Source organism: Calonectris borealis, chromosome 5 (genome assembly GCF_964195595.1).
Source record: "Calonectris borealis chromosome 5, bCalBor7.hap1.2, whole genome shotgun sequence".
NCBI classification, from domain to species: Eukaryota; Metazoa; Chordata; class Aves; order Procellariiformes; family Procellariidae; genus Calonectris; species Calonectris borealis.
In genome coordinates this window covers 4,159,766-4,184,869 of record NC_134316.1, presented here as the reverse complement: position 1 = coordinate 4,184,869, position 25,104 = coordinate 4,159,766, and the positions used below count along the sequence as shown (strand labels likewise).

The window sequence follows — 25,104 nt, the reverse complement described above, 5'->3', positions numbered from 1 at the left end:
AAGAAAATTAACTCTATCCCAGCTGAAACCAGGACAAATGTGCTCTCCATCCCGAGGTCTTAGCCACATGCGGATGCAAGGACATGAGCGGACGGCCGTCCTTCTGGCGCGTGGTGGGGTTGGGGCATCCTCAGTGCTGGATTCAGCACACAGAGGTTTTTCTGCAAGTGGGGACTGGACCAAGTCAGTGCATGGCACTAATTTCAAGCCCATCTTTGGAGAGAATGAAGCTATTGCTCTTCAGATCAGGCAGCAGCCCCAGCATCCTCCTGTTTTAAGCGATAAGCCGTGGAAAGCTTTTATTGATCAGAGGTGGGAGAGCCCCACTGGCACGGAGCAGGCACATAGACCATCAAGGACACGTATTTTCTGGCTCAGCTTTAAAAACCTCTGATGATGGTCATTCCCCTCCCTCTGCAGTCCTTCACTCCCTTACACCCAAACAGTCTCCCCGAAGAGCTAACCTGAACCTTTCTCCAGCACCCTGCTTTTTGCCTATCCGTTGTGGAAACGGGGAACAGAGCATTTGCTCCTCTTCCATCCCTCCTTCTTCACATAAACCCTCTTTTATCTATTTGAAGATGTTATCGGCCGTCTTTCTTTCTCTAGGGTAAACAGCCTGAATTCTTACGACCTTTCCTCATCGGTCACCATCTCATCTCGCCACAAACTGCTGATGAACCGGGAGCAGAGGTCCCCAGAGGGGACCTCATTGAGCCCGCCTGTCCCCAGTTTGCAGGGGACACGGGGCTGCACCAGAAACCGTAGGTGCACGACAGCACCCTTGGCTGCAGACCACTGTGTGTCTTCTGGGAGCCCGCAAGTCACTGCAATTTCGTGCTGCAGTGGGGTTTGGGGGATTCCCGAAATCTCCCTACATTGCCCATTCCTGGCTGGCTGAGAGCCCACGTCTCCTTCCTACGGGAGCTGCCCATCGCTCAGACCACGCTGCTCGGAGGCGAAGTTCATCCCACCCGGCTGATTCAATAACATCTACCTTATTAAACCACTCCGCTCTGCTCTGTCTCTGTTTTTCTAGCCCTAACTGCATTACCATCCTGCTTGCATCTGACCTTTCCGGTGAAGATGAAGTCAAAAAAGCACAAAACCATCCAGCTGTCTGGGCATCATCCGTCTCCAGCTTCCCCCGAATGTGCTCGGCTGCTGCAGCTACACGGGGCATCTCAGGTGTCCGAGAGGCAAGTAAAAGGTATCAACTCCCCTCCCCCTTTAAAAGATGCATTTGTTTTCTGCTTGATGATCCCCAAATGCCTTTATTCAGCTTAGAAAACTTCAGTGTAGCATTGAGAGCTAAAGCGGTCCGCAGCGGAGAGATACGGATGTGGCCGGGAAATCTGAGCCCAGCATCCGCCAGTGCACTAACCCTCCTGTTTCTCTGCAGCCTCCCGGTGTTATTTTCCCTGCAAAAGGAAGCAATTTGAGGTTATTTTTGACCCAAACCTGCACACAGGGGCTGTTGTGCTTTTCCACCATACCAGACCACACCAGCCATCCCAGGCAACATGATCCCGGCTCCAGCGGGGAGTTGCATCCTCAGTGGTTGTAAGTCACTGCTGTGCGTCTGGCCTCAGCATCTCCATCTGTAAAATGGGGAGAAAATTGCTGCAATTTCCTTGGCTGCAGTCGTTCACACCCGGATTTGACCAGGGAAGTTGGGCGACCCGTGCCAGGGAGGCTGCTCACAAACACCCCAAACCCAGTGAGAGGAGCCAGGATATGCTTGTGTTAGGTTAAAAACAAGACAGAAGAGCCGTCTGGGGGGCTGTGGGGAGCCCCACAGATGCCCAAGTGAAGTGGTTGTAGGGGATGATGCTGGGTCACTCCCCCTGCACCCGCAACCTGGAGTCTGGGGCAAATTTGGGTGATCCACACAGGGCTGTGTGGCCAACTGCCCCCCCCCCAGGCACATGTGCGCCCGGTGCCCATGTCGCATCGGTTCCTTTGCTCAGGTGCCTGTTATCAGCCCGGCTTTCGCAGAGCTCTGACGTGCGTTTTGATAAAAACCTTCGTTCGGAGCTTTTTGTTCTCCAGCAGCGCATGAGCAAAGGCGGCCAACCCTAGCAGCTCCGTCCTCGGTGCCCTCCTCCTCCTCCTCCTCCTCCAGCCTTCGCAACTTCCCGCAGCAGGGGTGGGATTTATCGGGAGGGTGTGATTTATAGGACGAATGTGATTTATGGTGCTGCTGCTATTCTTGTTTGGCCTTTGGGCGCTTTGCAGCCTTGGGGAACTCCCTGCTCCCTGCGCCAGTGCAGTTTGCTCCAAGTCCCTTATTCCTGAGGCTTTGGATGCTTTTGGGATCGGGTGATGGGAATAAAGTGGCGGCTTTTCCAGGGGGCTGTGGCTGCCGGCTTCTCCTTCCTTCTGGCTGGGCTTGGGGGCATTGGGCAGCTCCTCCCCGGGGAGCTTGGGGCCACGTGGCTCCTTCTCAGGATGCTACACGAAGGGGAGACACGGGGTTTGGGGGGCTAATTGGTCCATGAGGGTACCCCAGCTGCCCGCTGGTGTTTGCTCTCTACGTATTGGGGGGGTGTCTGGGTTTCCCCATTCACCCCCATAGCTGCTGCTGTCATACCCCTGGTCACGGGAGATGAAGAAGAAACCCATCTCCAGAGCGTCGTTCTGCGGCTGCGGGGTGGGGACCAGGACACTGGCACCAAGGGGGTCAGTGGTGCAGTCAGTGGGGAGCATCCCAGTACTGGCCAGAGGGGATAGGTGGCCCAGACTGGGGTTTCTGGGGTTTCCACAGTGGGAAAATCATCCCAGTCCCTCCCCATCCTCATGTCCTTTGAGCACCACTGGGCAGCCAGTCCCCAGGGCTGGATTTGCTACTCTATTTCACGATTTGGTGATTTTTGCAATGCTATGGGGTCCAACAGTGCCCTGGGGAGCTCATCTTATGCTGTGCAAAATTTTTTTGCAAGGTGAGGGGATTCAAGCAATGCTTGCAAAGAAAAACCGGTGTGGTGAAACCCCAGGCCTGGGCAGGACACGGATCTGCTCTCGTTGGGCTTTGTCTTTGACCACCACATGTCTTGAATTGATTTTGACCCCACTCCAGAGCGCATCCATACGGATGGGAACGGTCCGGCATGTCTCAAGAGATGCCCTATGCCTCGGCAGCCCTCAGGCCCCCTAACGAAGCGTGACGGACGAGCTTCGCCTCGCTGCTCCCTGCGCTGATAGAGGGAAAACCCGCGGGCTGGGAGCCAGTTTCCCCAGACCGTTGGAGAGGGGAGAGCTGGAGCTGGAGAGATAACGAGAAGCCTCAGTGCCAGGGCTCGGGGTGGGGGTTTGATGCTGTAGCACTTGGTGGTGCCGGCCGCGGGGCTGCCGCTTTGCAAATACACAAGACGGGGCTACGCAGGGTGCTGGGGGCAGTTTTCCTCCCTTCTTTCATGACCTGGGGAGATCTGCAGGGTGCTGGGTGCCAGCGCAGGGTGCTTTCCCACAGCTCCGCTTCCCATCAAGCGGCTGCCCCGAAACGGCCTGACTAGCAGCTGTGACTAATTGATGGGGTGATTTGGGGATTTTTTTTTTTCTCTCCACTGCTTCCCAGTAAATCACTTCCAAATAGACGCTTTCTACTATCTGGCCGGCTCTGCAGATGATGGTGTTGGAGCCATCAGATAAATTATTTGGGATTTTTTGGTTTTTCTTCTTGCTGACTAGCAGTGGCTAAATGACGCCGGGTGTTTCTTCTAACACCCCAGGGTCACCAGCTCCAGGGATGGTGATTGAGCGTTGCGTGACATTTGGGTTTTCTTCAAGCCCCAGCTCCATGGGAGAAATTCAGCCTTCCAGCCTGTACTTTGTCTTTGTAAAGGCAAATGAATAGGAGGCCTTTGGGAGGTGGAGAAAAGCCAGAACGGGAGTGGCAAAGGCTCAAAAAATCTGATGGACAATAGAAAGTGGTTTAATATGTTGCATATTACAGGAGAAGAGGGGATGTGTGAGATATTTGAACCTTTGGGCTGGAGTTACCCCCTTTCTCTTGGGCAAGTGCGAATTAGTAGTGCGGTAAAGTACCCTTTGAAGTCACTTTTAGCCAAAAAACTCTACAGACTGATCGCGTTCTGGGATTACCTCATCAAAACACAGCATTTTCCATCCTGGGTTTCTAGAAAATGAGTTACATTGACCACTTGCTGACAGCACCATGCAAAGCATCCGCAGCATCCACAGGAGAGCACCCTCCAAGAGCCGGTGCAAGCGGCCAGGGAAAGCTACGTTTGGGACAGTTTTTGCCAAAAGAATTTGCAAACCTTGGCAGCGGGCTGGATGGAAGCAATGTTCCAACATCACTGGGGGTCCTGCGGCTGGTTGAAAGACCGACGGGGATGGCAGCAGCTGAGAGGGAGACGTTTCTGCATCCCTGTGCAGCGTTTCTGCCCCATCCTTTACTAAATCATGGGCTACGCAGAGCCCAGAGATTTGCTGCTGCAAGTCACGAGGTGACATTAAGAGTCCAAGGTGAGGATGATGAGCGGTACCAAACCCATGAGCCAGGCACAAGCGATGCAGAGGAAGATCAGCAACGGGAGCGGGGTCCTGGCCATGGCTGTTGTGAGGCACCGGGCAGGGAGCTGCAAGGACATTTTCACCCCTGGGATGAATCAACTTTTAGGAGAATTTACCTGGGATTTATTCAAATTCTCCATCATCAAGTGTTCTGCTAACAAATCCCTCTGGCTAAAACAGATGTCAAGAGGGTGCTCCAGGACCCACTGGCCCTTTCAGACACAAAGTCCAAGGACCCTTCTGATCCTGGGGATGACTAGAGAATGATTTGGGGCACGTTGCCTCCTTTCTGGGCCAAGGCAAGAGTCACACTCGGTGGAGGTCACTTCTGGCAGCTGGAAACATCAGAAGGACACAACCGCATGATAGAAAAAGGATAAAAGATAAACGACGGCACAGGGATTAATGTCAACAGGAAACTAATGCCTGACACACGCCGAGTCAGGAGAGCCAGCAGAGTTATTTGTTATGAAGAACTGATTGCAGAGGAAGAGGCTGAGAAACAAACCTCCCAGCCTGAGGCTTCAAGAGCTTCATTGACCCCAATTCCTGGAAAGAAGGTGAAGAGGGGAGAAATAAGAGCCCTGCAGCGCGGTTTGTCCTGCGGCACAAGCCTAGCAGGCTCCGGTGCACCGCGCCTGATGTCAGGCACATGCAGAATGGAAATGAGATGTGATTTTGTAGCTGTAGGGCAACGAAACCTTGGCTTGACTTGTCAAGGGAGGAGGTAGCTCGCTCTGGCTCCGTGTCTCTTATCTGAGCGTAGCTATCTCTTGCAAGCTAGGATTTATTCCAGCTGCAGGGATGTATTTTGTAACCTTTGGGCACGAAGGACCAAGCTGGATGGTTGTGACAGTCTCGAGTCTTGGTCCCTGGCTTCGTCCCATGTGTCCTTGGCTATCAGGAGGAGAGATCTGGCCACGTGGCCCTCCTAAGGTCGACAGCTCTCCTTTTAGGTAAGGCATCAGTACTCCTTGCCAAGAGCACATCAGGTTGCCTGAACTTTCCTTGGAGTAACTAGGACAAATGTCCCATCCCGAAGAGACGAGGACTTGAGTCTACAGACCTATTCCTGGCCCTCAAACCCTGCGAAGATATGCAGCGTTGCCTTGTGTGTTCAACCCTGGGCCCCACATGCCCCTCCAGCTCCAATACCTGCTGTCATCTCCGTTCATCCCACAGCCGGTGGAAAAACCCAAAGACACCGCACCAGCTACGAACCCACCCAGAAAAGGGTGCTGAGGCTCCGTTATGGACAGGCCCAAAGATGAGACAAACTCCTGGGAATTCTTCTGTCCTCGTTCATCGGAAGCAAACATTACATCCAGCTGGGATGATGAGCCTGGAGGAAGGCTACGCACGAGCAAAGCGGTGGGACTGCATCGCTGGAGTTGTGTCCTAAGGGACATAAGCAAATATTATTTTACTGGGCAGTGAGGTATGGAGATGCTGAATAATCTTCACAAGGTCACAAGAGGGAATCACTACAATCTAGAAAGACTAAACCTCCACATCTCCAGTGCTTCTTCAAGATCTTAATCCCAAATGTTATCCATCCTTTCATTACAAGGATGCTGAATAACTCTATGCGTATACCAGGTGACGGCACATTTGTACAATACGTATCTGTGACAGCTTCATTACTCTGCATATACATTCAGAAAAATAAAAAAGCCAAGTCACGTGGACATTTCCGAAATGACAAGATCAGGGAAGAACAAATGTGGCCGGGAATAAACAAGGAAGCGGAGTTACCCAGGACGTTTCCTTTGCCAGGAGCGCGACCTTCTCTCTGCTGGGAAATGTTGTTTGTGAAAAGTGAACCTTGGCTACATCCAAAAGACGCTTAGAGGTGAAAGGGGATGAAGAGACAAATGGAGAAAACCACCCGGGTGGTTTGAATCTCTCTCACCTGCTGTTACGCAGTGCCGGAGATGCGGAGCAGGCAATAAGTGGTTTGTGCTGCTCTTCAGTCGCTAAGTTTATTTCTAGCAGTGCATTTTTTTCAAAGGGACTCAAGTAATGCTCCAAGTCCCCCGTCGCTTAAGGGATGTCTGTAAAGAGCTCAGAATAAACCTCAGGGAGAAGTACAGAGCTTGCAAACCCCGTGTGAAGCGGAGCGGTACCGGTGGCCGTGGGTTGTAAAGGAGCACGCGGGCAGGGAGGCGTTAGGGACACAAAAAGTGCCGGGGCAAAACCAGACATCTGCATTTCTCCTTTTTTGGGTTTTCTTTTTAAACTTTGCCCTTGTCAAGGAAGAAGCTGCAGATGGGGAGTATCGAGATCCGGGTGAACCGGAGGGGTGACGGGGACCGGGCAGGGGCTGCCCGCCACCAGGTCAGAGCCCATTGCGCTCGGCCGCGCCGGAGCATTTGAGGAAACGGAGCTTTTGTTTACACGGAGGTTTGGGGAATTTCTCTGCCTCTGTATATGGAGACGGGCCGGGCGCTCAGTCGTGCTGCTTTTCCTGCTCCAGACACCCAGCCAAGGCACCCAAATGCACAGAGCAGATTTCCATGGCCAGTCACCCTGGAAAGAGCCAGTCTGACCGGCTTGCCCGCAGCCCCGGAGCAGCCAGGCAGGAAAACCAGCTGGTTTCAACAACTGCACATAACAGTTTAAAAGCCAAAAAAAAGATCATGAATAAAAAAAGGGCAAAATGAGTCGAATAAACCCGCGACAGGGAAGGAGCCGTTCAGCTTCATTGCTGATTTCCCGAAGATGCCTGTTGAGTCATTTCATCGGAAAAGCATCCCGGTTTCCGCGGAGCAGAGGCAGGAGGAGCGGCGGGCCGGGAGCTGCCGGCAGATCTGGTAGGTATCATCCCTATCCCGATGGAAGCGGCCGTGCGTTTCGGCACCTTATTTGGCTATTGCTGCTTGTACGGAGTGAGGACTTCTTGCAAACAGCGGGAAGAACCCCGGGGATGCTTGGCTGCCTCTGACGCAAGAGCCTCGCCGGTGCATTTTTGACCTTGCTTTGCGTCTCGGCCGAGCGTTGGAGATCACGCTGCCTGCCTCTCCGCACGCCCACCGCCCAGCAGCAGCGCTGGGAGGAAAGGAGAACCCCGGGAATGGTAGCGCCTGGCCCCGGCCGCGACGGAGAGGGCAGAGAGAGCGGCTTTTCCCCGTCCTCAGGGAAAGAGAAACTCCGCAAATGGTTGCAAGAGCACCCCACGGCGTGCAATCAGCTGTGCTAAAAGGTTACTAGCTTCAGCGGAGACGTATTGAATTGCATCAGCTGGGAACCTCGTCCAAACGCTGCGGGTTGAGAGTAACCCTTTCTATTTATTGCCCTATTGTTTTACACTGGAAGAACACCGAGATACAATCTGTGAAAGCTTTATTGTTACAGACCAGCTCTTCCCTGCCCTCCCAAGCTGTCACCCTGTAAATTATGCTCCCAGCCCTCCCCAGTTTGGGGGGGTGAAGTGGGGGTTACATTGACAGGGATTAAGGCCCTGGGAGGATTTAGGGGGGGAGGTCATCTGCTGCCCGTCCTTCCACCGTTCGGGGCAGCGTTACCCAATTTCCCTCTGGCAGCATCAGCCACGTTAGCCCAAACCCCCCGCGCTGTTTGTATGGAAAACCTGGCTTATTCTGCCCAGAGCAACTTTGGGAAAGCTTTTATTAACGCATATGGGAAAACAGAAGAACAGCCCTTTATAAATATCTCCATTATAACAGCAAAAGCGAAAAGGTGGCAAGACTTTATCATCCCCATTAAGAGGTTTCTGTTGCCTTCACGACGGCAAAGCTCCCGCTGCCGTTCGCAGCGCGGGACGTGGGAATGGTGCTCGCGGAGAAAGCTCTGGGCTGGCAGAACCATCCCCAAGGCTGCCGGGGAGGGCACAGCTTTGTCAGGATGTGGCTTCCCATCGCCCGGCGCGGTGCGGGACACATCCTGCCCACCGCCACCGACCACCACGCTGGACCTCAAAACGCGGCTCCTGCCGCGTGACGGTTTTTCAGGAAGCCCGGTTGCCTTGGCGGGATGTATGTATCATTGGGTGGAGAGCTACAGGAAGCGGATAATATTTTTTTTTTTTCTCCATTTGTGCCGGTTCAGACTCTTATTTAAAGACAGTTCCTATTTCCTAGATTCGCAGATGATAAGGATGGAGGGAAGCAGCACATCGCCCAGCCTCGGCGCGGGCACGGCGCCGGCCACGGACTGCGACGCGAAGGTAAGGTTTGCCTAACGAGAAGTATTTTCCTTATGGATTAGGGGCTTTTCAATGGCCAGTGTTTAAAAAAGACCCTAAAGGCAGCAGAGCGGGCAAGGCTGCCGCGGAAAGGCGCTCAAAGCATCCACGCGTGTTTGGGACACGGAGTTTCCACCGGCCCTAGAGGACGCTCTTCGGCCCGGCTCATGGGTTCCCCTCTCCGCCACCGCCTCGGGCCGGGCCGGGCCGAACCGAGCCGAGCCGAGCCGAGCCGGACCGGGCCGACGCGCGGCGAGGCGGGCCGGGCCGAGCCGCCCCCCGGCGAGTCCCGGATGTTGGAGCGGCCCCGCTTGCTCCGTCCTTCGCTTCCATAAAAGGCCAAGGGGCCCGGCGGCGCGGGGCGCGTTTTTCCTTTAATTATTATCCCCCTCCTCCTCCTCCTCCTCCCTCCCCTCCCTCCCTCCTCCTCCTCCCGCTCCCCGCCCGCCCCTTCTCCTCCCGCGGCGGCCCCGCAGGCAGCGGCTGGGGGGCGGCGGGGCAGCGCTGCACCCCCCGATCCCGCCCCACCGCGCCCCCATCCCACCCCCCCCCGGGGCGCGGAGGCGGGCTGTGCCGAGCCGAGCCGAGCGCAGCCGAGCCGAGCCGAGCCGAGCCGTGCCGGCGGGCGGGCGGGCGGTGAGGCGCGGCTGGCGGCGCAGGAGGCCGGGGCCATGGCGCTGGACGGGATCCGCATGCCGGACGGCTGCTACGCCGATGGGACGTGGGAACTGAGCGTCCATGTCACCGACCTGGGCCGCGACGTCACCCTGCGGGTCACCGGCGAGATCCACATCGGCGGCGTCATGCTGCGCCTCGTCGAGAAGCTCGGTGAGTCCCCCGGCACCCCCCACCCAGCCCAGCACCCTGCCCCGGCATCCTCCCAGCACCCAGCACCCTGGCCCAGCGCCGTGCTTCAGCTCCCAGCACCTTGCCCCAGGGCTGTGCTTCAGCACCCAGCACCCTGCCCCAGCACCCAGCACCCTGCCCCAGCGCTGTGCTTCAGCACCCAGCACCCTGCCCCAGCGCTGTGCTTCAGCACCCAGCACCCTGCCCCAGCGCTGTGCTTCAGCACCCAGCACCCTGCCCCAGTGCTGTGCTTCAGCTCCCAGCACCATGCCCCAGCACCCTGCCCCAGTGCTGTGCTTCAGCACCCAGCACCCTGCCCCAGCACCCTGCCCCAGTGCTGTGCTTCAGCTCCCAGCACCCTGCCCCAGTGCTGTGCTTCAGCTCCCAGCACCCTGCCCCAGCACCCAGCACCCTGCCTCAGTGCTGTGCTTCAGCACCCAGCACCCTGCCTCAGCACCCAGCACCCTGCCCCCGTGCTGTGCTTCAGCACCCTGCCCCAGCACCCAGCACCCTGCCCCCGTGCTGTGCTTCAGCACCCTGCCCCAGCACCCAGCACTCTGCCTCTGTGCTGTGCTTCAGCACCCAGCACCCTGCCTCAGCACCGTGCCCCAGTGCTGTGCTTTAGCATCCAGCACCCTGCCCCAGCACCCAGCACCCTGGCCCAGCGCCGTGCTTCAGCACCCTGCCCAGCACCCAGCACCCTGCCTCAGTGCTGTGCTTCAGCACCCAGCACCCTGCCTCAGCACCCAGCACCCCAGTGCTGTGCTTCAGCACCCTGCCCCAGCACCCAGCACCCTGTCCCAGTGCTGTGCTTCAGCACCCTGCCCCAACACCCAGGACCCTGCCCCAGTGCTGTGCTTCAGCTCCCAGCACCCTGCCCCACCATCCTGCCCCAGTGCTATGCTTCAGCACCCAGCACCCTGCCCCAGCACACAGCACCCTGCCCCAGTGCTGTGCTTCAGCACCCAGCACCCTGCCCCAGCACCCTGCCCCAGTGCTGTGCTTCAGCACCCAGCACCCTGCCCCAGCACCCTGCCCCAGTGCTGTGCTTCAGCACCCAGCACCCTGCCCCAGCACTCTGCCCCAGTGCTGTGCTTCAGCACCCAGCACCCTGCCCCAGCACCCTGCCCCAGTGCTGTGCTTCAGCTCCCAGCACCCTGCCCCAGCACCCTGCCCCAGTGCTGTGCTTCAGCACCTTGCCTAAGCACCCAGCATCCTGCCCCAGGGCTGTGCTGGAGCACCCACCATCCTGCCCCACCATCCTGCCCCACCATCCTGCCCCACCATCCTGCCCCAGGGCTGTGCTTTAGCACCCAGCACCCTGCCCTGGCACCCAGCACCCTGCCCTGGCACTCAGCACCCTGCCTGCCCTAGGACCCTACCCCAGTACCCCATCCCAGCACCTTGCCCACCTCAGGTCCCAGCCTGCCCTAGCACCCTGCCTTAGCACCCCATCCCAGCCCCTCTCCCCCACGCACCCTTCCAGGCTTCACCCACTCCCCCGGCCCGGCAGGGCCCCCACAGCCCCCATGCTCCCAGCCCACCCCCCAGCCTGCGCCGCCTCCCAACCCCCTCGGGCCAAAACCAGCCAAACTTCTACACCCCGGGGCTGGTTCGCCTGTGGCGGGGCCTCAGCCCCCGTCCGCCGGCTGCTTTGCAGGCGGGATTTTACACAGAGCCGGGAAACACCTTCATTTATGGGATGGCGGGGTGGGATTTTTATGGGTGCTCTCCAGTTTACAGAAAAATTTAATTCTGAAGTCGTAGCTGGCTCCGCGCTGCTTGGGACGAGGAAGGCGCCTCCGAGGGCCCTTTGCAGGCACGGGGTGATTAACGGGGTGGCGTGGGCGAGGGGGGGGGCGGGCTCGGGATCGGGGACACCGCGGTGTCCGGTGGCTTTGGGTGCGCACCTGGACAAAGAGCCCGTTTGTCTGGGACGCGTGGGAATGCGCGGCTGAAGCCATCGGGACGGTTTTGTGGCGGAGGAGCCGGCTTGGGCGCGCTCCCCGCCGAAAGCGAGTGCCCCGATCCGCTCTGCCCCGCCAAACCTCCCCCTTGGCTTTTTATCAGCTCCTTACGGCTCGGGTGTGTTTACACAACGGTATAGTCTGGGCTGATGACTGTAATTGCGCAAATAAAATATTAATTGCGAGGTCCCCGCGCGTGCCTGCGGCTGTGGGAGTAGCGGAGCTGTCAGCTGCGACTGCAGGTCCCGGTTCAACGTAAAGCCCTCGTGCGGCTTTAAAAATACCATCTTCTACCATGCTTAGGTTTTGATTTATTAATTATCTGAAGTTAAAGGAAGGAAGAGACGGATATAAATACGCTTGTTTCGAAAGGAAGCAAGCGCTCGCATCGAAGGGTCTTGTGCTGGAGATAGCCTTGACTCTCTGAAAACTTGATTTTTTTGTTGTTGTTTTTATGCTGGAGCTGCAGAAAAATTTCCTGAAGTTGAGCACTCAGTGGCAAGGGAGAGAAAAATAACAGCTTTCTAGAAACGATAAAAAATCATCCCGTTGATCGGGAATGAATAAGCGATGCTCCCCTCGGTTTTGAGCGGCGCTGGGTGTCGGGGCTGGGAGATGCCGAAGCAGAGCTGGGGCCGACTCCTGTGCCGAAAGCCGGGCGCGTGCACGGGGACGAAGCCCAGCAAGGACCTAAATTAGCGCCTGACGTAATGCATCCCCCCGCAAATGTGTTTGCCCGGATCCTCTCCACTTGTTAAATTAGGGATTGTATTAGAGGGAAGGAATGCAGCGGCCGCAGCGCCGGCCCCGGCGGGGGGGAGCGGGGATGGTGCTTCCCTGGGGAGCTCAGCCCCAGTGTCCCCCTCCCCGGGACGGTCAAGACTCACGGATATTTCCAGCTGTTGCCTTCCCTTTCCCCTTGGCTTTTGTCACCGAGCCAAGCTATACGTATTTAGTTCCTTTTAATCTTCCTGCGTGTCAGCTCTTCCAGCCCTCTCATTATTTTTATGGCTCTTCTTTGAGCTCCTGCCAGTTTATCAGGGTCGGGTTTAGCAGAGCGGGCTGGGACGGGAGTCGCTCCTCGCAGTCGTGTGCCTCCTCAATGCCCTCCTTCATCCAGCCTCTGCCGCTGCTTCGTCTCCAGATATATTAATTTTGCAATTTTTCCACGTTGAAACCCGTTCCCTGCATTTTTAACCTGTCCCTCCCCGTCGTTCCTCTGTCCCTGCCGGTGTTCGTTTCCCTTTTTTAACAACTCCCAGCGTTAGAAAAATGAGTCATCTCTTGCAAAGCAGATTTTTGCTGTGATTTTTAAGGAAATGTCTTAAAAATGAAGTTTCCTTGCAGCCCTGGGATCCCCTATGGACTGCTCCGCTTGCGTGTCGTGGGGGGCGGAAGGAAGGGGGGGCTGTGCCTTGGGCAGGGGTTTGCCGGCTCCATCCTTTGGGACAAACCTCCCGTAGGCTTCGTGTTGCCGGAGGGCAGGGAAAGCAGATTTTTGTGGCCTGCCCAGAGTTTCACTGAAGTTTAGGGCATCGCTGTGAATTTGCAGCAGCTCGGCCCCGCTCTGGTTGTAGGGTGCGGGTAGAAGCTCTTCGACCATTAGTGAGCGGGTGTGTGGGGGGAAATGCTCTCCCTCCTCCCAGCAGCGAGGGAAGCTTGGAAAAGGGAAAATCTAGATTTACATTAGTATTTTCTGATGTTTGTAGGAGAAAGCAATCGCAGTAAATAGCGCTTTGCCTTGGAGGGGGGTGGGGTGCACGGGGGGACGCGTGTCGGGGTGCCGCGCTCGGAGCAGGAGCGCAGGACAGTCTCTCCTCCCTAATGGCAAAGGCTGCAGGTATCAGTCAATCTTGTCGACTCGGTCCTTGCCTGCGCAGAGCGGCTGCGGTCGGACTATTTGGGAATAGGCAATTAAAATCTGTCACTAATGCAGGCAGGGATTGGAAGAAACCCAAGCGGCAGATAGGGATTCTGGTTACTCAAGTGAATTGCAATGACCTGTTCGCTCCCCTGTTATTTATCACCCCGCTGGATTAAGCCACTTGGTTAATTGAGCCGTGCCATGTGCTTGGCAGAGTCATCTCTGAAAAATAGGCACAAAAGTGCTGAGGTTTTAAGAGCAGAAGTATTTAGTTGGTCCGTCTGGGTTGGGGTCTGTACTGGAAACTCCTGGTGCTCACCTAGGGGTTTTTAGGAATTTTGCCACTATTGACTTAGAAACAAAAAAAATGAGGCTTAAAATCACTGGGAGCAGAGGAAGGAAGGAAGTGAACGCAGGTTATTGTTGTTGTCAACTTCAGGCTGCTTTAAACACATGCAAGAAAAAACCCCTGCTTTTTTGAAATGCACTTGGGTGAGCTTTGTGGGATATACGTTAAACGCAGGATTGCGTTTGAGGGATGCTCTGTATGGTAGTGGGAATAAAAGAATAGCTGACAGAAACAGGGAATGGGGGACAAATGGTGGCTGGCAGAGGAATGGCTTAAGACAGATGACCTAAATGTGCACTGAGCAGATTCGGAAAGTCCGTGGATAGAAGTTTTGCAGTGGAAATGCGGATTTCTCTCTAGGTTTCTTTTACAGGCGGTATATGCGTGGCAGCCGGCTCCAGCTGCGAGGGCTCGCTGGGAGCACTGGGGAAGGACTGAGCACCTTTAGCGGTTTGTACCTGAAGAAAATAGATAAGTGCATGAAAAATACCCAGCTGGGTTTGGAATTACAGCAGTCCTTCGGGAGCGAAAGGCGTTAACGCTTGCTGCATCGCCCAGCCAAGGTGGGAGGACGGCTCGAGGTGCTGCCCCGCGGCATGGTGGCATCCCCGTTTTATCGAGCCAGGATGGGCGCACGGGCTGCACCGGGGAGAGATGTCAAAGCAAGCCCCCTGCCCTCGACAGAGAGCGGCTGATAACGGCAGGCGGTGATGACATCTCCTAAGGCCTTGGGGTTTTTTGTGAATCACATCTTCGATAAGGGTTTGGGCAACTGGTTTAAACCCCATTGTTCCCGTTGGCAGCTCCTCCGCTATCTCCTTTCCATCACTTGGGAGAGGGCGGGATGTCACCTGAGGACTGACTCAGGAGTTGTCACATGAAAGTGTTTTGTTTTAGGTGAGGTAGCACATCGAGCTCTTTCTTTTGCTGGTTTTAGCCTGCAAATGTGTCTGGGATTCACCCGAGGGGCTCTGTTCACCATCGAATGGACTCTGCCCGTGTTATCTTGCCAATGACTGCAGCTGTACTCTTTACAAGATCGATTGAAAATATTAGTGTAAAGTCTTTTTCTTAATGGACCCCTTAAAGGGTTATGAATAAAACACCAAGAAAAGCGCAGCGTCATTGATTTCCCCAGGTTTGTGTTTGAGGTTTTGCAGTGCTTATAAATGCTTCGAGCCATCCTGAGCCATCCCCCATTGCTGGGGAAATTCTTTGCCTTGAAATTGGAATGAGCTCTTTGAAACAGCTTAAGGCTGTGTAAGAGAAATGCCCCAGCCCATTTCTATTGCAGACAGAAGGCAGGATGAGTCTGCAGTGCTGTCTTGCAGGTGTCTTGCTCCTTTTGCATTGGACTTCTCCAAGGAGACTCGGGTAGGGGCTTACTAGGTGACCGCGTGTGCTTTGCTGTTAGAGGAGGCAAGAGAAATGGTTGGAGGCTAAAGAGAAATAAAGGAAGGGTTTTTACTGTAGCCATGCTTTCTGAAAATACTTATCTGAGCATCAGTGCTTGGTGCCTGGAGTATGGCCGGGGCATTTCTCCGGTCCGTGCCGCCAGGATGGCAGCTGAGCATCTTCATTTGCAAGAACCGCAGATACTCGTCTGGCCGTCAGTTGTCGGTCGAGACGAGAAGGATGTTTTGCTTCAAAATCAGCGCTCGCTCACTCCTCAGTATTGTTTTTCAAGTACATGGCATTCACGAGAGGACTCTGAGTGCCATTTAATACGCCGGGAGGCTTGCGAGAAGCTGTTTGTATTCTCTTTGAGGCAGGGTGGTGAGTGGTTGTCTCAAATAACGTGATAAATGGTGCCGGTGTTTGCTGCTGAGGGCAGCTCGGGCTGCTGCGGTTTGGGCAGGCGGGACTCCTCCGGTGCTCCGCACTGACCCCGCTCCAGATTTCCCTGGGAAACCTCATCCCAGGCTTTTAAACAGCAAAACTTGCACAGCCGGTGGGAGGTGGGATGGTGAGCACGGAGGCTGGGAGGGGGGATCTGGCATGCTGCCGAGCACAAAAGTCCTCCTGTTCCAAAACCGGGCAGGGTTTTGGGCCATTTTGAGGCGAAAGTGGTACCCGGGAGGCTGCCGGATGCAGAGATGCTCCAGGCAGAGATGCTCCCACTTCAGAAGCATCTTCAAGGAGACCAACGGAGCTGCTAATGCACCCTGCATTTACATATTGCCACTTGATTAATATCTTTGCTAGCGACCCGTGCGGAATCCTTGTCCGCCGAATAACACATTTTTAAGGACATTTAAGTGAGAATATGCAGTGCCTATTAACACAGATGCTCTCTGGCTGCGCACATTGATCTGTGTGGGGCTGGCTCTTTCCTTTACATCCAGCTTTTGCCTCCAGGAAGCTTCCACGTAGGCCCACACCAAATTACAGGATCGTGGCTCAAATAATGTCCTCTTTGTTAGCCTAAGTGGAATATTCAGCTGAACTGCCAATGACCAGAGGAATTTGGGGCGGGGGTAGGCAAAAGCCGTACGGAGGCAGCTCCAAGCTGCAGTCACGGCAATTAATATTTCTACCCAGAATGGCGATGACTCTTGGGAAGCAAAAAGCAAAAGCAAAAAAAAAAAAAAAAAATTTAAATTTTATTTGTATTTAATTTTTTATTATATTTTTATTTTTTTCATTATGAGCCATCCACTTTGGCTTGAAGGAGCCCGGCCGATGACACGGATCCCGGTCGGAGGGGGAAGAGAACGGGGCGGGAAGCGACGGCGGCGTTCCCGCGAATACCAGAGCCTGGGCTTGTCGTACCACAGACAGGAAATTGTTGGGTTTGCTGCTCCCACCCAGCCCAAATCAGTAGTTTCCTCTTCCAGCTCCCTCAGGTTTCGATTTGACGTAAGGCGTGCGGGGAAGCCGGCACGGGGAGCTGCGCTCGCCACACGCGCATCACTCCAAGGAAGCTAAAATGATAGAAATCATCACGTTCACACACTTCCCTTTTTTTTTTTTTCCTCCCCCCTTATTTTTCCCTCGTAGTCATCCTTTCCTTTTCCCCACCCTTCTCCATCAGGGCTTGCATTTCACCCAGGCATCTGGCTGAGTCTCCCTCAACCATATAAAAACCCAAACAAATTGTACACAAAATAGTTTAATATTTCTATATAGAAACCAAATGCCTCCAGGTGTCCGTTGGCAGGGATTTCTGAACCCTTTTTCTGTCCTGTTACGTGTGGAATGGTTGCTTTCATAGCAGCCATCATCCTTCTCTGGGTACCGGGGTAAAATCATGCCCCACCTCTGACTTTTGATTTAGAAAAATGGCATTTGGTAGTTGTCAGTCTGCAGCTTGCAGACTGCTGTGGGTTTATGAGCAACTTCTTGCAACCCCGTTATGGGACATTATAAAAAGCAAAGCAGGAACCTGAGTTTTAACCCTTGGTCTCTGATTATGGGGTGGAAAGAAAAAGGAGTGTGGATAACTGCATGAAATTGTGGATGTGGGGAGTGTTTACCGAGTTGGGAAAGAGAAGAGGGAGTATTTGCACTGCAAACTTCAGGCATTTCAACATCACCGGTGGCACCACCATTGTGAGCTCCTATTTTGGGTGTTTGGGGGATTATTTTTTTTTCTGTGGTGGTTTTTCTTACAGGCAAGGGGAAGGAAGGAGATTTACGGCACACGTGGAGCTCGTGGCACACCGACTTCAGCCCAGCGTCCAGCCCTGGGCGTGCTTGGGGGAGAAAAGTCTCGTACTGTTAAAGCATCCTAAAGAAGATGTATTTCTTTGTTCTCGTTCTGAAATGTGAATTAACCAATAGTTTAGAAAGGGGCAGAGAAACCAAACTGAGCAAAACTTCTCAGCTGGTGGGATTCGGTTCTGAATGTTCTCGGTGGCTGTCAGGGTTTTTCAGGTGTTATAATTCAGAAAAATACTGGGAATCCCAAATTCCTGCTGGATGGAGAAATAATGAGTTTGAGCAGAATTGCAATAACTTAGTTTTCTTGGCCAGGTTTGCTTTTGCACGTTGTTCCAGTTTCAGTTGCCCGGGTTGGAGCTTCCACCAGGTAGAACTGATGGGGCAGGGGAAGAGAAGCGCCCAGCAAACCAGAGAAAAGCTTTTTTATTTTCTTTTTTATTTTCGGAGAACTCTGCTGCTTTTTTTGTGCTCGCCTGTTTTCCAGCGAGTTTGCAGCAGCTCTGGGTGCAGCTCGCATTCGGTGGCCGTTCAGATACGAACCTCGGTCGGGAGCTGTGTGCGCGGTGTGTCCACGAGCCAGCGTTGGTCCCTCTCCTGCAGACCAGGTGGGATCTTGGAGACCTCCAATTTTCAGTAAAATATAGCTGAATTTGGACAACAGGTTCGGAGGGGGTGCGCGTAGGCAAACAGGCACACCAGCAGCTGCATAAACCTTCCCCATTATAACCTCGGGTGGTTTTTAGCTTGCAAAACAACTAGACAGCAACCAAAAATTCATCTTGCCAATTATTACATTTTAAATCTTTCACCAGCCGATCATACATGTTTGCTTGGTGGCTGTTTTCTCTTTTCCCCCCCTCCTCCCTGCAGGCATATGTACTTTTGGAAGGGTTAATTGCCAAAACTCCAAATTCAATTAGAAAGTCTGCGTTTTATGAAATTGCCTGGAAAGAGCTATATCGCTGTCTCGCTGAGCTTCTCTTCCTCGCTGATAATACGCAGAGCTTTGCTCGACACGACGTCCGGCTGGAGAGCCGTCTGCAGCAGAATCGTCCTCGCTGCCACCCCACACGTCCTGCCCTGCGGCTCTTTTGCCTGAGCTTGGTTGTGGAGGTGGGTGAGGTGGACCCAAGCTCAAGGTTAGAGGTCTTAAAGCCCTTTAGAAGTGTGTTGCATGCATCAATGAGCTTGGGCTAACACACAGAAATAAATAAGAAAAATGGCAGGGTTTTATCCCTTCCCCATGGCATCTCCCCATGGCTTTGCAAAGGACCTAGGGCAGAGACCGGCTGCTCATCCCGAATCTTGCTTTGCCCCAGGAGCTCATCCCAAAACACGTGCAAGGGAAGGCTGGTGCCACGCGAAGCACTTTTGGCTGCTGTCACTGCCAGGGAGGGGTGAGGCTTCTTTCCCTTATGCTCTGCCCCGGGGGGATGCACTTTGGGTGAAAACTGGAAGGTTTGGTGTCCCTCTCGTGCAGATGGGATCCCACCTGGTCTGCTGGCTCCCAGGTTCAGTGTGGGGTGAGGCTGCCAGCGGCATCGTGATGGTTGCAAACCTCGCTTTCCAGGGGGCTAAGCTTTTATCAGAGACTAAGGGTTGGTAAGGCGCGTTTGGGGAATTGCCTGGCGAGGCTGAAGCTTCAGATGAGAAGTTGGGAATTCAGATTGCCCGTCGGGTCCTCCTTTATCTGCCGTATGCATCCGTCCTGCCAAACGTCCCCTGGCTCCGTTGTGGGGTATGATGTCTTTTTGGCAGGGACCGGCTTCGTTATGCCTTGCATGTTCATTGGGGATGAGTCAGGATTGCAGGCTGCTGGCACTGTCACCCTGGGGCACTTTTCCTTTTCAGTGAGGGAAGGGAAGTGTGATACATGGCTGGAGGGTGAGGGAGCGCCCAGGCTGGTAGTCAAGGCAGTTGAGTGCTCTCTGGAGAAGTGGTTTTCCTTCCTTCCTTCCTTCCTTCCTTCCTCTGCTGCTGTGTTTCTGTCCGATGCTTCCTATTTTGTGCTGGATGAATCATGGAAACTGCTCTCCTTAATTGAGTTTTCTGCCGTTGCTCGTGATTCCATGGGAGGCAGGGAGCCGGCGGTGAAAGTCTCCTCTGGAGGGGTGCTTGATGAGTGGGGGGAAACACTCGGCAAAATGAGGTTGTAAAGATCCTGTTTTTTAAAAAAAAAAAAAATTAAAAAAAAATAATCATCCACCCTTGCTTTTCTTTATTCCCTCCCATAGAAAAATGAGCTGGGGTGCTGGTGCAAGGATTTAAAGCCAGTCTGCACGGTGCCTGCAAAGACCTTCCTGAGCTGATCGGTGCTTGTCAGCGTTGGGGGTGTTGGGGAGCCGAGGTGGCCCCAGCTTTCGGCTCCTCCAGAGGGTTTCCTGACGTTTCAGCTGGATTCAGCATCGCTGTGAAACTGCTCTCCCTGCTCAGGGGTTAAAACAGGGTTGGGTATGGCTGCACTGAGCTCGGAGAAACCCATAGACCTGCTGCTGCAATAGATGCTGAGAAATAAAATAGATTTTGTTTTATATGTATATATATATGTATGTATAATTAATTTATGCGTAAAAACATAATAAAAGTATGTAGGTACCTTCAGGGCAAACACCATATGCTGGGTTCACAGCTTGTGGTACAGGTGGCATATGCCTTTTGCATTTGTGGGATAGCAGCAGAGGTGTAAAGCAAATTTAAAGGGGGTTTTGCTGTTCTTTCTGCAGGTCAGTGGCATCCATTCAGGGCAAAGCTGCTTGTCGGTGTGGCCGGCACGAGATAAATCATTTCAGCCCTAGGAAGAGGGGGTATTTGTGTTTCAGTACTAGCAGTGCAAGTAGTAGGTACTGCCGTGGCATCTTAATGAATTCAGTTTCCAAGTGCTAGTTGAGTAATCCTATTAACACTGAAAAGAGCTTCCTTCCTAGAGTTTACTTTAAAAAAAAAAAAAAAAAAAAAAAAGAAGTAACTTTCAGGCTTGTCGGGATTTGCTCTTCTCCCCGAAGCCTGTGTGCGGACCTGGCTCTGGCAGAGATGCTCGAAGGCAGGCGGCTGCGGAGGAGCCGGGGCTCGGCATCCCGCGGGTCGAGCGGCTTCAGCACGGAGGAGCAAAGCCCTGCGCTGCCAGGAGCAGCGTTTCGGGGGCGTTTGGGTTCGATATATCATCCTTGGGCTTTTGCAAAGACTCTCATTGAGGGTGTGGGCTTGTACAGCATCCCTGCTCCGCACGTGGATTATGAGACAGTACCGATGATTTAGAAACCAAGCAGTGAAATTCCGTGGGGGCTTTTGCCGTGCCTCGTCGCTGGGCTGTGTACCTGGTGGGCTCTTCGGGAGGAGCGTTTGGTTTTAAGCCACAAAAAGATTGACCGCTGCATTTTTTTTGTCACCTTTTCGGCACTTCAGTTACCGTCCCTGCCCTGTCGAGACGTGGGCTTGCCCTCGTAAACCTCACTCATAAACCCGATAAAAGGACACTACTTTTTCCAGCAGTGCAGCGGCACGTTCCCTCATTAGCAGAAGACGCTCCATAATTTTTCTCAGCAAGGGCGCATTGAAGATCTGCATTCAGCGTTGTGTCCTGATGTGCTCAGTGTCCTCCACAGGTTGTTTTTCTTTTTTTTCCTCCTCCTTTTTTTCAATGCTCTCGAATAGCTCTCTGCGACTGCATGGCGTGCTTTGACGTCAGGATTTCGCAGAGGTGAACCGTGCGCGTCCCCTGGCACGCCGGGATAGGAGGGAGGTCTCCTGCGCTGGGTCACGCTCATGGCAATCACGGTGTTGGGAACAAGGCTGCTTTTGTCTGTATCTTTTTTTTCTTTTTTTTTAATAAGTCAAACTAGTTTTCGTGCAAGAAATGTTGTTCTTACATTTAAATTCCAGCACAGGTCCGCCCTGTTTTGGATACCTCCGTGGGCGTGTTTAGATGTTCTCCTGAACATTTGTCCTCCTGAAGACAAAGTGGGATAAAATAGTGGTGATAGTTGTCCGTGGTGGTAGGTACAGGAGAATTTGAGGTACCACTTTGTATTTACCCGTGGGTAAAAGCCCTTCTGCAGGTGGTTGCTGCAGAGTGGCTGCTATACGCTATATTTTTCATAGCATGTGTCAAATACGTAAAGGGCATGCGCTTAAAACCCCCTATTAAGTCTCATTAGTACCAAGAGCATCAGATTGTCGTGGCTACAGCTTTATTACAGCAGTCTGATAATAATTTTATAGGATGTTTATCTCCACATTTCAAAATATAATTTTTCAAGTGTCGTGACCAGAGGCTGGAAGGATTTTTGTTCCATTTTGAACTTTGCTCTGCAATTAAATCCCTGTTGGGGGGTGGAGGGGAGTCTGCTCCAGTGCGCACCATACCCCAAAAGACTCAAATCCACGCAAAAAAATAGATTCTGCCCTAAGACAGCGACCGTGTCACTCAGCAAAACGCATCAGCGTTTCTGTTGGACTCCAGATAAATGAAAACAGCTCTGTTTTTAATTTTTTTTTTTCCCCCATAATTGTCCTGGAAGGAGTGGCTTTGGCATCTTTGAAGGAATCTGGGTTTAAAGAGGTCAGTGTAAGCAGCGAGGCGGCAATGTGCCGTCCCTCCCCACAGGGAGCAGTGGGTTCAGATATATTGGTATATGTGTGTGTGTGTATATACCCATAAAATATGGGTACAGCTTTGTGTGTGTATGCGTACACGCACATAGCTGTACCTAAATTTATATATATAAAAATATAAATTAATATTTTATATAAAAATATAAATAAATATAAATATACTTTTTTTTTTTTTTTTTTTTTTAATTCTGGCTTGGTTTCTCTTGCTTTATTGTTGACTGCAACGATGTTAGCCTAAAATGAGCCGGTCAGCTCTCTGGCATTGTAGGGTCTCAGAGGGTCCACGGGCCGGCGGTGCAGCCTGGGCACCCCTCTCTCATGAAATCCCAGTCCCTGCACAGGTTGGGAGGACTTTTCAAAAGCAAGCGATGATCTTGCAGCCATCCCCAGCGAACCGCGTGGGTCTGGATCCGATCCACTGAGATGCAGAAGCCGATCCCTGCACCAGCATCCGCAGGCGGGGGAAGGAAACGCAGCGGTATTTAATGGTTGTATCAGGAGTTTCTGAAAAGTAAATAATATTAATGACCACGAAAGCAGGCGCTGGCTGGAGCAGGACCTTCAGCAGTGCTCTTGGCCGTAAAACGCTTCTTTGTTCTTGCCCTACCCCAGCGCCTCTGTCCTGCTCTATGCACCGGATTAGCCATTTTTCGGTACTTCTGAATGTTTCGGGAACATTTGCAATATTCTCTGATTTTTTTAGTGATGTGAAGATATGCCTTCAGACCTCATTGATGCACACCGCTTGATAGTACGTGGAAAAGGAAAACCTAGCAAAGCAACCGCATGAGGTTATGTGCAATGATTTTTGTTTTTTATTTTTCCTCCCCTCTTTTTTATTTCTAGTCTTAAATTGCTCTCCTTTGCAAGTTTTTAAATCCTTCTACCTTGCTTTCCATGCACGGAGGCCACGCGGTGCATCCCGAGGGTTCGGGAGGGCGGAGGGGAGGGCGCATCCCCTCCCAGTGAGCTCGCCCAGGACACACGAGGCACTCCCCAGCTATTTATTGCTGGAGGTCTCTTTTCCTTTGAAGGAGTTTTTCTTCCCCGCTGGCTTCCCAAGAGGGGTGTGTAACCAGCCAACACCCAGCCTCTGGCTTGGAGAGCCCCTGGCCGCTCCTTGGGGCTTGCGAGCGCTGGATTAATGCCTTATCAGCAGGTATTTGAGCTTAAAGGTACTTTAATCTCCCAACTGCCTCTCGAGCTGTCTGCTGCCTGCAGTTGGGGTTTTAAATGTGCTGTCCGCATCTGTATTTTTTTTCAATAAAATGTGTATTGCATATTAATTTAAAAAAAAGAAATGCAACCCACTTTTTTTTTCTTCCATCCTTATAAAAACCCTCGACCAATTTCCGCCCATCTGCACCAAATTCCTTGAAAAGCTGGAAGGTTTTTTTATTTTCTCGGTAGATTACCAAGTACAAAAATCACTTTTTGCAAGAGGAAATGCTTGGCCTGTGGATTGGTTTCAGTCCTTGCACCGTATCTTACATAGATAGCATTTTTATATATATATATGTGTGTGCCTGTATGAACATACATGGGTGTATATATGACACACATATATATGTGTATATGTATTTTATATATGCATACATTTTGTGTGTGTACATATATATGCATATATTTTTCATATATGTGTATATATATGATGTAAATGTGTATGTATATACATTTATGTACATAATATTTGTGTGTGTGTATATATATGGATCGATTGGAGGTATCGTGTGGGTAATGGAAAGGCATTTTGCTACCTCAGCTTCCCGAGCGTGATTAGCCCAGAGCAGGACTAATCATCGTTAAAGGCACCCCTGGTGCACGCTCACCGCTGCGGAAGAGCCAGGACCGGGGAGGGCTGCTGTGCTAATTCTGCTCCTATGGAAAAATAAACAGTGGGATGGATGGGCTTTGGTTCTGCCGTGTTTTGTACCGGAGGAGGATGGTCCTTTCGTATTGCTCCCCCAGGAGGGCTGAAGACTTGAATCCGTTGCTCTAAAAGCCATCAATTATAATTAAGAAATGAACTGAAACCACTGCTTTGGCTGCATCCGCCGCCCCTCCTGAGGTGCAGAGTATTGCAAAGAAACCAGCTTCAGCTGCAAATCTTTGTTTCCAAAAATCAAACAAAAAACATGATGCAAACCAGACAGGCTTGCAGAAGTTCCCTACGTACCTACTCAAGCTTACGCAGGAGCTTTCTAATAATCTCCCTCCAATATTAAGGTGATGGAGGCATTCGTAGGCGCTTTGCTTTCCGATGGATTTAATCAGGGATGCGTGTGTGAAAGGGGATCTGGTGCTATCCCGCGAGAGCCTTTCCCAGAAGTGGAGACCACTGCTGCTGGAGATTCCCGCTCTCCAAATATCCATCTAGTGGGGTTTAACGTGTGCCAGGGAGGGGGCAAAAAAAAAAAGAGGTGTATTCGGTCGTATGGGGGCTCTTTTGTTCCGAGCGGTGCACAGAAGGAGGGCCCATCTGCAGTAGGGGATATCCCGAAATAACAAGGCAAATACAGTGTTTATGTAACGCCGGAGACTTGTATACTATTGCTAGTAAGTCATAAGCTCGCACAGAGAGCCTGCCAAGTGACGGTAATGCTTCTGAAGAAGGGAGGTTCAATAGCTGCTGCAGAAGCGGAGCAGAAAAGGGCCTTTGAAAATCCACGGATCGGCAGAGGGAACGCGTTTGGAGCAGCCGGCTGCTGGGGTAAATGGGCCATCAGGCAGAGCGGATGGGGTTGCCTCCGTCTTCTTCGCACTTCACCAAAATTTGGCTTTGTTGCTTAAATGGTAATTGTGTACGTGTGTATCTGTGCAATAGCAAGCCCAGAATTAAAATACATTTCGTATGCATCTCAACTAAGACTTATTTTCTGCTGCTTGAATTCTGAATGTGAATTTAGTGGTAGCTGTGGGAATAAAAATCTGCAATTGTAAACGTGCTGGACAAGCTGGTGCGATGTGACCGCGGCGAGGCACTGGCATCCATTGAAAGCTAAGGATGTGTAAGGTTTAAAACTTTATTGAGCAGCCCTTCACCTCTTCTCATAATGTTCTG

At 52.6% G+C, this 25,104-nt stretch overlaps 1 protein-coding gene and 1 long non-coding RNA gene across 5 annotated transcripts in view; both read left to right on the top strand.

Moving 5' to 3' along the window:
- Window positions 1-8,971: 8,971 nt before the first annotated feature.
- The window catches only part of FERMT2 (FERM domain containing kindlin 2), a 52,249-nt gene continuing 36,116 nt past the window's right edge, over window positions 8,972-25,104 (top strand). For 2 of the 4 annotated variants that reach the window (XR_012673756.1, XM_075150749.1), the window contains exon 1: window positions 8,976-9,571. Coding sequence is in view for 3 of the 4 variants with exons in the window: in XM_075150749.1 (XP_075006850.1) it covers window positions 9,415-9,571 (157 nt within the window). In the remaining variant the exon portion in view is untranslated. Of the gene's footprint in view, window positions 9,572-25,104 lie in introns of all 4 variants that reach the window. The other 2 variants (XM_075150751.1, XM_075150750.1) reach the window with 2 other exon arrangements.
- LOC142082597 (uncharacterized) lies at window positions 14,148-23,561 on the top strand. The gene is made up of 3 exons (XR_012673757.1): window positions 14,148-14,219; window positions 14,707-22,834; window positions 23,078-23,561. It is a non-coding gene; the product is annotated as an uncharacterized LOC142082597 (long non-coding RNA).